This window comes from Drosophila virilis, chromosome 4, assembly GCF_030788295.1.
Source record: "Drosophila virilis strain 15010-1051.87 chromosome 4, Dvir_AGI_RSII-ME, whole genome shotgun sequence".
Lineage (NCBI taxonomy): Eukaryota > Metazoa > Arthropoda > Insecta > Diptera > Drosophilidae > Drosophila > Drosophila virilis.
The window spans coordinates 15648889-15662755 of record NC_091546.1 but is presented as its reverse complement, the minus strand read 5'-3'; the positions used below and the strand labels follow the sequence as shown (position 1 = coordinate 15662755).

The following is a 13867-nucleotide window of genomic DNA, read 5'->3' as shown; positions in this document are numbered from 1 at the left end:
ATTTTCTCAAAGGACTTTGATCATCTTGCTCATATGTTGATAAACACATATGTAAATGCCAAGTTAGGATATTTTGATAAACCTGCCTGATCCAATCTGTTCCGAAATACCAAATGTCTTTAACGATGAGTGGGAAACATTTCTAAGCTAGAAGTCTAATTAATACTGATAAAGAATATATATACTTGACGTGATCGGAGACCTTTTTCTTAAATGTGTTACACATTTCGTAATGAAAAGAAATCTATGCTCTGTCAAATCAATGGATCTTACCATACGAAAACCATAATTAAATCAATATAATATATATATATATATATATATATATATATATATATATATATGAAATTATTATAAGAATCTGTAGCAGATCTTGATTGATTTCATCCACTCTCTACAATAGCTAGAGATTTAATAATGGGCCAAATGCTTGGTTTTATTTGAAATAAACAATTAGAGTTCTGTAAAAATATGTTAAAATAATATTGTAAAATTAATTTGCAAAATAATCGAATAGAGCTACGCCTGAGAAACTGCATATTGTCAAAAATTTTGTAAAATTGTTTTTTTTTTTAATTATTTGTTTTCCGGCGTTGGCGGCTTGTTGCCAGCAGCTGAGAAATTGCCGCCGTAGATGCCGCGCGGAGTGCGTGGCATTTGTTGGGCCTGTTGCTGCTGCTGTTGCTGCTGTAGCTGCGCCTGTTGCTGCTGCAATTGCTGTTGCTGCATCTGATGGTGCTGCAGCGCGCGTTGCTGCAGCATTGCCTCGTAGAGTATAGCGGCAGCTGCCGCATTGGAGGACTGTTGCTGTTGCTGCTGCTGTTGTTGCTGCTGCTGTTGCTGCTGCTGCTGCTGCTGGTGCAACTGCTGATGATGATGCTGTTGTTGCTGCTGTTGCTGGTGCTGCAGTTGCTGCTGCTGATGATGTTGTGTGGCATTCTGACGCAAATTGGCCGCCAGCAGCTGGGCATACACCTGGGTTATGTCATTGGCATTGCCCGAGGCCATGCCATAGATGGGCATGGACATGTTGTTCGAGGCGCCGGCAACCAAGTGCTGCTGCTGCTGTGCCTGTTGCTGCGGCAGTTGCTGCTGCAACAGCTGCAAGTACAGCTGCGAAAGTTCATTAATGGAAGCGGCGCCTGGTGGTCCGGCCCCGCGACCGCTAAGATCGCTGCCTCCATGCGAGCCCTGCTGATGCGGCAGTCCCGGCAACAGCTGACTGTAGGCAGAGCTCTGGAAAATTTGTTGAAGGCAATTTTCTTAAGATCTGTTAGCTTTGGCAGCTAAATTCAATTAACTTACAGCGCCAGGACGTGCGCTGTGCCCAATGATTGATGGCTGCTTGCGATCGTAGAGTGCCTTGGCTCCACGCTCGAAGCCGGGCGGTGGGGGCTGCTGCTGCGATTTCTGTGCACCACCCGCTGCATATGACTGGGTCTGCTGTGGAGCTTGGGGCTGCGTCTGCGTCTGCGGCTGATAATCGTCACCGGAGAGCGCATAATGCTCGGCTGCCTTATGATAGCTAAAGCTGCCGTTCTCCGGATGGCCAGTGGTATCGCCATAAAGTGCATTCAGTACCTCATTCAAGAAACCAGATGTGGCCGCTGCACTGGGCTCCATGAGGGATTCCGAATCGGGCGGAGGCGAATCATCAATGTGAACGGGCATGGCCAGCTGTGAATCAGTGATGGTGGGACGCCAGATCTTCTTGGCCAGCTGCTCATAGGCATTGGCTATGGAAAGGGAAATCGAAACTGATTTAGAAATGGATTTAATTTGATTTTGACAACTTACGTTCAGCGGCTCGTTTGGCACCGTGTGCATCCATTCGATTGTTCAAAATTAAAGGCACACTTTATTATATCACTAGCCTCAGCTGCATTTATTGCTCGACACACTCGAAGCCACAAGTTGCGTTTTCTACTGAAGCTGAATTTGTGGCCTACGAGCGCTAGGCTTTGTTTATGACAAATGCTATTGTTTACGATATCGAATTATGGAATTTCTTGTTATCGAATCAAACACATTGAATAGGCCTTATTTGTTAATTATTTATTTGATTTTTTCCTTACTCTCAAATATTTGCCTTGTACTTAAAACTGAATAAACGACGTGACATTCACGTAGGTTTGACGAAAGAGAGGCCCATATTTGTGAATGTGTGCGAGAGATGGGCAGCACTGGCGCCTGCAAGCTTAGATATTGGATATTTTCACAGGGGAATGACACCTGCTGCAAGCTGGCTTGTTGCGCCTGTAGTCCATGTGGATGACATTTAGATATTACAAGCCTATTATTATATATTAGCCTATTATATTAGCCTATTAATTACGTGTATCAAGTATATGGATGTCGATTAAAAACTCTAAGGAGATTAATATATATGCATCAAAGAGTTATATATTCATTTTGCGATTTGGATATATGCACGCCCAGAAAGTAAATGGGGTATATTAGGTTTGAGCCATGCGCAGTGCTGCCCATTATACATCAGGAAAGTAGCTAAGTTCAAGTAAAAAAATAGCTAAAAATTGCTGAATTAGCTTTTTTGAATAACTGAGTTGGCAGTAACAGAATTGATAGTACTTGTAAGTGGAATGAAAGAAGCTTGATACATTTACAATTTCAATTGTTTCTAGCTGGAGTAGCCATATTTAGCCAGAAAAAAGCTGAATTGCCAATACTGGTGCAATGTTTGTGTTTCTGTACGCATGCATACAACCGCAGTAAGGCTTATTACTTAAAATTTTGAATATACAGTGCTAAAATTATAGTGTTTAAAAATAAAGTTGGGCGTAACAAACCGGGGATACATTTAACTATCTTACGGCTACAGGGAGACTACTACTAATAGGTTACTTCCTTGGGGACGTGGCAAATCAGTTCTTGTTTTCAACATTATTGGAAAATAATAACAGTAACTTCATAAAACACGTCACTTTTATAAATAACAATATGCGCTTTATTACACAATTATAACAACATTTAAAAACAACAGCCGTCAGAGTCAGGCGAGGGTTAATATTTCCCTTTTTTAGAGCGTTTGTGGAGCTGCAGTCTCCACATCAACCGTTTCCACAATAGCATAACAGAATCCGGCGCCAGTTCCAGCCAATTTTGCGTATCCCGGCAGCTTTATTAATGTTGGAACACATCTGAAAAATACAAATGAAAAAGTTTGCATGGTTTGTCTATACTGTAAAATTTCTAACCCTCTAACAGTTTTTTATAACATAGCATACCCCATCGAATTTTTCGACTTAGTTCTCATTTATAGATAAAAAAAAAGGTGATTTACAATTATGAATTGTGGAATTTCATTCAAATTTTGAATTATCCCATGTTCTAGTACAAAAATATGTGTTAAACATCAATACGATTAGCCCCACTCTTTAGAAAATCAAGTAGATATAGTTTATGTAAACAAAAGCTTTCGCTTATCTCACGTTTTCACTTACAAATTCTCTGTGGCATTGTTGCCGCAATTGCCATGCTCATTCCAGCCCCAGGTATAGATCTCGCCAGCTGTAGTGCGCAGCAATCCGTGCTCGGCGCCCATGTGAAGGCGTGCCGGCGTTTGTCCCTCCTCCAGTTGCAGCTTCAACGGGGTTGGCGTTGCCTGTTGCTCACTAAATTGGCCGATGCCCAGTTGGCCATAGCAATTGCGTCCCCAGAGCAAAACTTCGTTGGTTTTCAGCAGGGCCGCATTGTGTGTCCAGCCAACGGCGAGCTGTCCCACATCCTCCTCGAACTGAAAGGCATTCGCCTGGCAGTACTTGTTGTCGCCTAGTGCCACAATGCGCCTGCTGTCGCCCGCTTCCATATTCACGCACTTCAGCAGCATGTGATTCTGTCCACTGACCAGTGTGACAATGCGCAACTCATTGGGATTGTGCGCTTGTATTTTCATCACGTTGCAGCGATGCAACGTGGTTGAAGTAATGTCCAGTTCGATTGGAGCAGGATCCATAATGCGCAAACGGCCGAATATATAGATTTTTTTATCCTGTGAGAGCACCGCGCAGAAGCGCAGACCAAAGCTCAAGCGCTGCGCCGGCTCATCACGTGGTAGACGCACAGGCATGGGCCGCCGCACTGATGTAAATCCTCGCTGACAAATTCCGAGCTGCTGAAACGCATTGGAGCCCCAGACAAAAAGGCGCTTGGTCAGCGTAATGGCGCCTGAAATGTCCCAGCCGCAGCTGATGGACTCCACGGGCACTTCCTGTGTGAAAGATGAATTAAAAGTGAGTCAGCTGTTTGTGGATTATCGGCCGCTCACCTCAAAGTATTCTGTGGGCACCATGGCAAACTCATTGTGGCATTCCTCTGTTGAGTCGAGGCCCAGCTGGCCGCGATTGTTCCAGCCGCAGGAGTGCACCCGCCCATTTTTGTCCAGGATCAGCACATGACCACCACCGCCGCGTATGCAGCGCACCAGCTGCGGCTGAAATGAGCATTTGGATAGCCGCTGCGGTACCATGCACAGCTCCGATTCGTAGCCAAGGCCAAGCTGACCGTGAGAATTGGCGCCCTGTGCGCAACCAAAGGAAATCGCTCATTAATTTGCATTGCAAATGACATTTGCTTAGGGTCGTCAAAGCTGGCGATGTCGCCCGCCGGCTCACTTACCCAGGCGTAGACATCGACATCCATTGCGACCACCAGTTGCGCCTGCTATGGGCCAGACAGGGTCAGGGTCGGTTGTGGCGGCGGCGATGCACTTCCGGTTTGTGTTTCACACGTTGATTTAATGCGCCGCAGTCACGCCAACAATGTTTTTGTCGCTGCCTTAGACTCCTACTTTTGCCAACTGCAGCTGCTGCTCGTCCTCGCGCGTTGCTCTGCCCTGCGCTGCTCATGTAAAACTGAGCCTTTCGCTGCCGGCCAAATAACTTTTATATCGTTTCGGCGGATATTTTGTTTCGCGGCCGTTTTTATGGTCGTTTTCGCTAATGTCGTTTGCTGCAGCTCGGCAAAGAACTGTCAAATTTCATGCTGGTCTTGCGTGTTGGCTAAAACCTTGTTCTAATGAGTTTATTCAATAATTTTTAGCTATCAAAACTATTTTTAAAGTAATTCCTATGTTTTTTGCTGTAGAGTTAACGCAAATATATTGCAGCGTTGCCAATTGAACCAATTCCAATTTATTGTTTACAAAATGTGCGCATATGTGTTGCTCTTCTTGCCGGTTTATCGAGGTGGCAACATTAACAGCGCATATGTTTGCTCTTTTGCAATTAGTATGCTGTTCACACAAATTGAAAGCAGACCAACATATCTATGCGCAGCATACATAATAATAAGTTGTACATATTTTTAAAGTTTACATTTCTTAAAACACATATTGTTAATAATTTCAATAAGCGTATGTAGCACACATATTTTACTACTTAATTTGTTTTGCTTGCATTAAGATAAATTATTTGTTTCGTTAAAAGTAATATACAGCTGCATACTAGCAAAAGTTTTCAACTGCATACATTGTTTAATTTATTTTACAGTTACATTTCGCGCATTTTGCTGTGACGAGTGCATAGTGAAGAAAATATGTTAAATCACCTTTTTTTAAAGTTAAAAATAATAAAAACACATAATCGTTGGCTATTAATTGTGATATTCGCCAGCGACTTTGGAAAAACAATAACAGCACATCATATTCACGCCAGACAACGTGGAAAACAAATTGGCGCAAAAAGCCCGCTCAAGTATGTGTCAAGCAGCTTATAGACTTAAAAATACCCTACGAAAAATGAAAAAGGACTACGGCTCGTAGGTTTTCTGCACATGGTAAGTCAATTCAATTAATTACCAGCTACTGGGCTTAAAAACTGTAAATGCAATCAGAAGTTTGCCTCCGACTGCGTTCGCTTGCGTGCGGCGACTTTACCGGGCTGGTATAATGTGAAAATCATTAGTTTTTATTTGTGGCGTTTAGGGCGTATGCGAAACCGATGTTGGGCGCCTGTTTTGCATTGCAAATACAAATTCAAAGTGCATTTTTCACCTGAACCAGCTGCTACTTTTTGCCATACGGTTGCATGTTAGCTGGACATTGCAGTATTTATTATGTCCTGCGGCTAGTGTTGGTTAGTGTTGCGCATTTGCTGTTGCCGTTAGTTCGCCGGCCATAATTAAAAACCAGTTGGCATACAATTTGAGGTGGACATATTGGTTTATATAAACAATTATTTAAGAAGCAAAGTAATATAAATTTACAGCCATGAACAAAGGATTATTAATTATATTATTATCAATCATATTTTCACCCGAATTCTCAAGACAATACTGCATTTTTATTTCCATATTCCATTGAAATTTGAACTATCATACTTAAGTAGCGAATTCGGTGTTTCTGAGCTGTGGCTCATAGTTCAGCGCGCCTAATGGTTTTTTCTCCTACCATCTCGTGTGTGCACACTTAGGGGCCAACTTGGTGGGAGTTCTCTTGTTTTTTAGCGACAATTAAAGCTTAATTAAAATTGCATGCACCTTAACCTTCGCCATGAACTTTGACAGTTTTAATTACAATATGCTTATATGCGGTTCGCGTGTCGATGCCAGCGGAAGGCGGGCTTTATAATCGCTTTATAAAATCAAAGAAGACATTCAATTTGGGTAAATATATAATTTTGGTTTTGAGCTAAATTGAAGATAACGTCGACATTTTTATTAGTGTTTTAGTTGTAGGTAAGGCGTGATACTTCGCCTAACTTGGGAGCTACAAGTTTATTTTTCCTTATTATCTTTCATTATTGACTGTCTTAAGCATTATTTTTATTCATTTTCAAATATTTTGCTTATGTTCGAAAAATTTGAAAATAAAACTTGCTTAAAATTACCGCTTCATTTGATTACTAGTTCCGATTTTTTAACAGCTGCTCGGAACTGCGCATGCGAAAGCCGCACCGATAGTTAAGACACGCTAAGAGTGTTGCAAGTCGACGCAGCCAGTGTTGCTTAGCAGCCGTAGCCGAAGCATGCGCGCGTATTCAAATGTTATGCAGCTTATGGGGAGACATGTGTCTGATTGTGGCTTTTGTTCCCAAGAGACTGATGCCATTGAGGGCAAACGTGACTCCATTTTCTATATGCTATTTCTATGTTGTGACTTTTTACGTCTTTTCGCGCTTATTTTTCTTGTTGTTCGTTTTGCTTTTGCTGTGTGGGTAGAAAAACATTTTTGCCATTTTCAAATTAAATCTAATTTAATGGGAAAGTGTGTTGTCTCGGCATTCGCACATTTGCTTTTAGCTGTACTCCATTCAACACCCATTTGCACACACGTGCACGTGCAACCACACACGCACACACTCACACACACGCAATTAAAGTTAAGAGTGAAAATTGCACATGTTTGCATTTCTTTCGCATTGTTTTTATATTTGTTCTTCCCTTTTTTAATGGCGTGGTTCAGCTGAGAAGCTCTGTTAATGTCGATTGCCACTTGTAATTAAACGGTTGCCTTTTTAATGTCAATTGCTGTTCCTCTTTTATCTGGTAAAACTCCTTTTCTGCTATTGAATTATCTGCGGTGAGCGAAGATGGGAGTCGAATTTAAAACCGTATATCGTATTTCTTATAAGAAGGAGTTCATTTTAACCAGAGGAAAGTATTAACTATATTTATATATAACACATATTTTATTTATAGAAATGTAGGCAGAAAGTTCAAAGTGGAAGATATTAAATTCTCTGATATGTGAATATATTGAAAACGTGAAAAACTCCTGACAGTTTGAAGGGGAAGAAAAAAATTGTACATTAACTTAACTCGATGAGCTAGTTTTATTGTTTTAATTTAAAACTCTTTTTTTTTCGATAAACAGCATTTAATTTTCATAATGTTAAGCGCTGGACACCCGAAAAGCTCTTAACTGCAGCAAACTATTGAAATGCAAATTGATGGACTCTCTGTCAATAACAGGCACATAAAACTGGAAGTACCCATGGTGCAGTCCAGCCCAAATGCCAGAGCATCGAGTGCCACACACAGACACACAAACATTAACTGTGCCGAGGGGCATGTGGGGGGGAGGGGGCGGACTTTAAACAAATTCAACTGCGGCCATGGGCGATGGCAGCGCACAAAAGTCATTTGACCACTAATCATGACTGTGGTTTCTGCTGTTGTCCATTGCATGGTCTGGCCACGCCCACTGTGGCTCAAGCGTGAAACCATAGTTAAATCCATAGCTAAACCCACAAACTGAATTCCCTATCCGCAGAGCAGTCAAATTATGAAAAGTGTACACTTTGCGTCTGACACTTCAAATTAAATTTCAAATTTCAAATGGCAAAACTCACCCCCCACCAGTCGCCGCCTGTGCTTTTCTTGTGCATTCCCTAATTGCTCAATCAAAAACGTATGCAATTCCTTTGGGGTAAATCCAACATTGGAGCTTAAAATATATTTTGGAAAAAAATGCGTTTTATACTTCAACTTTGCGCAACGTCGCGACGCGTCGGAAGCCAACGGAAGTGTTTGGCGGTTCAACGAGTCGGCCAGAAGGAAGGTGTACAGAGGCTGCTTAGCTAGGGAGGGGGATTAGAGGGGTGTGTGAGTTGGTGGGTGTCTGCGCTAACTAAAGAAGGAACTGCTAGAACGAAAGTGATTGCCGCAGGCAACGCCAAAGACAACAATGCCAAAGTTTGGCTCCTGTCAGGGCGTTGCAGGGGGTTGTCGTTGTGGGGGTTAAACGGAAACGGAAGCGCATTGAGCAAAGTTGTTGCAGTTGTTGGCCTTTGTTTCGCCATCGCTGCAGCAGCAGCAAAGCAATTTAAGTTAAACAAGCGCGCAGTGTACACTCGCCAGCCCACGCCAACCAAGCCCAACCACCCGCGCCAGAGCACCCTGCCACCGCACAATATACTTGTCAAATATACTTTACCATTTTTATTTTTATTTTTGGAAAATCTGCTCAAGTTTTTGGCATCGAATTTGTGCTGCACACTTTTCAAAAATTGTTTATTTTTTGATTGACTTAAAGTTTCGACAGCGTGTCGCGAAATTTGTGACATGCTTTGCGTGACATGCCGGCAAGAAAAATAGCTGAACTAAGTTTATTTAACCTTTCTTTTTATAAGATCAAGTCAAACGTTCAATTGTCTTATACGCAACAGTTTCTTTTCATCACACATTAACTTAACTTACCTCAAAATGAAAATCTACAGAAGATTCAGTGTTAAACAAGAAACTAGAACTGAAACATCAATTTAAACCTTAATCAAGATTCAATGCTTCTTTTATCCTATGTTGAGTTTAAAATATATATGCTCATACGCAATACGCAAAAAGTGTCATAATCGATAAGTATTAACTTTTCGTTTCGGGAATATAAAAACTATTTACACCAAATTGGTTCTCGTATAGCTTATACAGGTGGCCAAAATATCATTTTTGAATATTTCCAACCATTACCTCTCCAAAATTGGAAATACTCATTTTTAAAGCCTTAAGCTTTGCACTTTGGAACAGACAAAACCATATTTAAGCTCTGGCAATTTTATAAAGATCGGACTTTATGCACCGATAATAATCAAAAATGAATTTTCCATATTGTGAACGCTATGTTGTTTGCAACTATAGGATATCTGCTAGCTGTGTACTTCCGACAACATCACTTTTTTTCGTTTTATTTGCTCTGAGTAATAATTATTTACAAGTATTTTATTGCTCAATCAATTGTGAATTTCGTAAAGCTTCAAGTACTTGCTTACCAAATTGAGTAGACTTTAATTGATAACCCGTTAATATGTTTCTTCTTCGATAAACTGATCTCGATGGAAATTGTTGTTAAATTTTCCAGCTTAGAAACTGGCGAAAACTAATTATGTAGTTGCCATCGAGTTGTGCGAAGTTTTTCAATATTTCAAACGGCATCCGGCCGTGGGTGTTCATCGTTGGCAATTTTCGCAGCCTGCCCGTTTGGCTCTTCAACTAGCGCCTGCTCGATAATTATTATGTAAATTGCTTAAAAATGCACCGCAGGTAAGCCCAAAGGATTCACTTTGTTCCGGTGCCCCTACCGTCTAGTCGTCTCGTCGTCTCGGCCAGCCGTCGCGCTGCATTAAGCTTGATTGCATTAAGTTTGCTTTCGCCTTGACAGGAGCTCTGTGCTTTGCTCGCTCAGCCTCGCCAAGGGGTTTACATTGCCCTTCCCTCCCCTTTCTCCCTGCCCCATCTTGCCTTAATCTATGCACTCGGAATTTCTTAGCGTGCATTTCGTATTAGCCAAATTTTCGCATGCTTCGTTGAATGCCTCTTGGTCTTAGAGACGGTTACGTCTAGTGTTGGGCCCGGATACTGATGGGTGCCACGGTGGTCGCTTGATTGAACCATTGCTCTACAGTGGTATGCAAACGATATTTATTCAAGTTTATATTTTGAATATTTTTGAACTCCTCCTACATAAGTTTATGTTTAATAATTGAAGCATAATTGAAGATACTTTTTGATTTGTTGAATATCAGGCTTACCTAATTTCTACTACCCATGCTTAACCACTTAGAGTCCTATGCTTAATAAAAATTCTTAAGTCTTTTATACTAATAAATTAATAATAAAGATTTCAAAAGAAAACCCCATTTTGAAATGACATTATTATAATATTTCATAGTTGATAATTAAGAGAAGTTAATTCGAAACTATATCAAATTTTTACTCGGAATATTGCCAATCAGCTCCATCGTATGCTGTCCTTTGAAAATGTACTCGCACTCGACAGGATATTGATGACTCTCCTCCTATTTGAATCCCCCTTGATCCTAATCACATAGTCACGTTGGCCAGGTTATTCATCGAAGTTTCGATCCTGTTGAATCTTAAGAGATTTTCGCACATTTTGTGGCCAGTTTCCGTTCAGTTGTTGTTTTAGTTGCAAATAATTAATTTGTGCAAATTGCAAAACTCGGCCTTTGATGGTAAATGCATAATGGAGCACTTTATTGAATTACATATGCGATAAATTTTTTGTGTACGATGCAGCCTAATTGCACATTAGCTCAGCTCATGCCTCGTGTGGCATACGGACTGTTAACCCGTTTATCCATTTCCCATTTCATATTCTCCGAGCAACGGCAATATCAATACTCAGTTTTCGTTCCGTCCGGCGGGCCAGAGTTTATGCAAATGAAGCAAATGCGGTTCTCAATATCAGGACTAAAGCTGGGCGTGTGCATTGTCCTTGTCTTCGACTAAATTGTCGGACGTCTGGCGCGTCCTTCGAGTTACGCCTCGAACTGTTTTCATGCCCAATGGGCAACTAATTATTTGTTAACATAACACGAGTGGCAATTTAAATGCAATTAAGTTCAGCTGCCTAGGCGCAGACACAGACTCACAGACCCTGGACCTCATCTCGTTGAGGCTTAGCTGAGTTAAGTAAAATGGCTCATTAGGAGTGTGTCCTTCAAATGTTTAGTGCACAATTGAATGTGCAGCGACTGAGCTTCAATTCAGAGATAAAGGCAATTCAAATGGATTTAATATCTTTAAATCACCGGGATTTGCCATACTTGAGAATTTATGCGCAGCTTAAATGACAATTTACAATAATATAGCTGGAATACTCACAACGATTCGAAGTTACGAGCTAGCCTCAAGGCTTTTATTGAAGATTATTCTGCTACTTTTTACTTAACATTTTAGATCAACGCGCAACTATTTAATAATTGTATTAAGCTAAGGTATTTGGAGACATATACGTATATCAAATATCTAAGTAAGATAGAAAAATCTCAAGTTTAGTGTGTCTCGAATAAAAAATGAGTCTAAGATGCGAAAAGTATTCTTAAAACTTTTAACTTAACTATAACAAGAATAATTTTTCTATCCCCTCTTTACAAGAAATTAATATTTTTATAAAATACAGCTACAAATTTTTCTTTTCAAAATTTCGTTCTAGTAAAATGGAATTCAGGTATTCATAAATATAGATGTAAATAAATAATTTATATATTAACTGGCGGGTATCCCCCGGCTATTTTATATTTACAAATAATTTACCGATTGAATTTTGTAGAAATAAAACAATTTTCGAAGTGCGCATACTAAACACTCACAAATGCAGGGCCAATTTAATCTAAAGTTTTGTCTGGTGTTTACAATTTGAAATGCATTTTTGTAGATGCGAGAAGATAACGCTTTTGTTCTCATAAATATTAAAAAGGGAATTGCAAAAGCTTCTGTGCAAATGTTGAATGCATAAATGACAAATTTGTTAAACATGGATAAAGACTTGTGCTTAATTTAATCTAGAGTCAACAATGCGTGACTTGCAGGCTGCAGGTTGCAGGTTGCAGGTTTGCAGGTTTCTGGTTGAAATGGCAACTTGACAATTTAATTACCAGCATGCAGAGCAAAAAGCATAAGCTGAGACCTTGACCAAACTGTCTGGACGTAGCGCATTTTGTCCGAAATCTAAATCTAACCCGCAACAGGCACTTCATTTTCATTTTGGCATTGTTTGTTTGCCTTTCGAGCTCTTTTTTTGAGTGCAGAGGCGGCTGCACAAAATCTATTTAGACTACAATTGCTGGCCATGATTTTATTGCATTTGGCCTGCAACTTGGTTAGGCCGAGTCGACAAATGCGATTACAAGGCGGCAGCAGCACAAAGGATGCTGAATGCGAATGTCCAATCTCCGACAGTTGTCTGGTAAATCTTGGCTTATGAAATTGTTCCAGCCATACAATAAACAGGGTTATATAACTATTTCATGGAATTTGCAACGCATCTGAAATTACTTTTAGTTTTAACTTTATTATCAGTTTAGATTATGTTGATTTACAAATAAGTTGAATTTTTCAGTTAAAGATCTATAAATATCTTTAAGTCTTGCCAATTATGTATGTTATGAGACTCTCGCTCTCACGCTATATTAAATGCAGCAGCATTCCTTTACGCTGTTATGTCTGTTTCTTATTTAATGCAGTTAGGTGTATTTTCAGAAAGTTAATGTTAAAAAAATATAATATTTCCCTGGCTAAACGTTTTATTATATATTTTAATCCAACAGAACCATTCTATTGTACACCGTCCACTTCAGTTATGTTAATAATTAGCATGTTAACAGTTAATAGCAAAAGATCTCTTCTATTTTTCTCAATAGAGAGTAACAGCATGTTAATGAGATCTGCTGCGGTTAACTTTTTAAAGGCAATCTTTAACTTACTTTTTTGTTATGGATACTTTGTGTCTGCCCAACAATTATTTATTATTTTTTTTTTTTTTGATAAGCAGCAGTAAGGGCATACAACTGGCGCTATGCCAGTTTTCTCGCCTTTTCTATGGTTTTGAATGTCAAATGCAGACCATAATGCAGATAAGACCCACAAGCTCTACCCTTTTGATGGCCAACAAAAAAGGGGGAAAAACTAGAGAAATGTGTGTGCTTGCCTGACATTAGACACCGAATGAGTTGCATGCAAATGAGCTGAATAATGAGCAGCCAGATCTGTCTGGCACAATGGCGAGCAACTAGACGAGACACATTTGCCAAAGACCAAACAACCCGTTTAGCTTATGAGCAGCTTTTGTGGCCCTAATTTCCAGTTGCAACAACCACTCGTACATTATGGCCCAGTGGCAGTGTCAAAGTGTCAGTAAGTCAACAAGAATGCACTCTGGCAACGCTCAAAGTTTGTCCAAGGATGTAGGATGTAAGGCTCCGGCTCCGGGTCCGGCTCCGGTTCGGGTTCTGGCTCGTGCTCGGGCCTGGCCAACCGGCCACTCGACTTAACACTTTGAATGTCATTAAAACGTCCGTCTGAACGGGCTGCCTACCCCCGGTCTGCCATCCTGCTGCTCTCTCTCCTGTTCTCCAGCTCCTGCCTGACACTCAGTCACTCAGTCTCACTAACA

At 40.5% G+C, this 13867-nt stretch overlaps 2 protein-coding genes and 1 long non-coding RNA gene across 3 annotated transcripts in view; 1 reads left to right on the top strand and 2 right to left on the bottom strand.

Moving 5' to 3' along the window:
• Positions 1-13867, top strand: part of LOC138911284 (uncharacterized) — a 223617-nt gene that overhangs the window by 147840 nt on the left and 61910 nt on the right. The window contains exon 5 of the long non-coding RNA XR_011416767.1: positions 5508-5793. This is a non-coding gene — a long non-coding RNA (uncharacterized lncRNA). The remainder of the gene's footprint in view (positions 1-5507; positions 5794-13867) is intronic.
• Positions 435-2137, bottom strand: LOC6627659 (probable basic-leucine zipper transcription factor Q). The gene is made up of 3 exons (XM_032438439.2): positions 1798-2137; positions 1306-1736; positions 435-1236 (listed from the first exon to the last, which is right to left on the bottom strand). Exons 1-3 carry the CDS (start codon positions 1829-1831, stop codon positions 577-579), a joined length of 1125 nt encoding a protein of 374 aa, XP_032294330.1. The 5' UTR covers positions 1832-2137; the 3' UTR covers positions 435-576.
• On the bottom strand, positions 2943-5133 carry LOC6627660 (secretion-regulating guanine nucleotide exchange factor). The gene is made up of 4 exons (XM_002051688.4): positions 4636-5133; positions 4286-4537; positions 3462-4228; positions 2943-3158 (listed from the first exon to the last, which is right to left on the bottom strand). Exons 1-4 carry the CDS (start codon positions 4657-4659, stop codon positions 3038-3040), a joined length of 1164 nt encoding a protein of 387 aa, XP_002051724.1. The 5' UTR covers positions 4660-5133; the 3' UTR covers positions 2943-3037.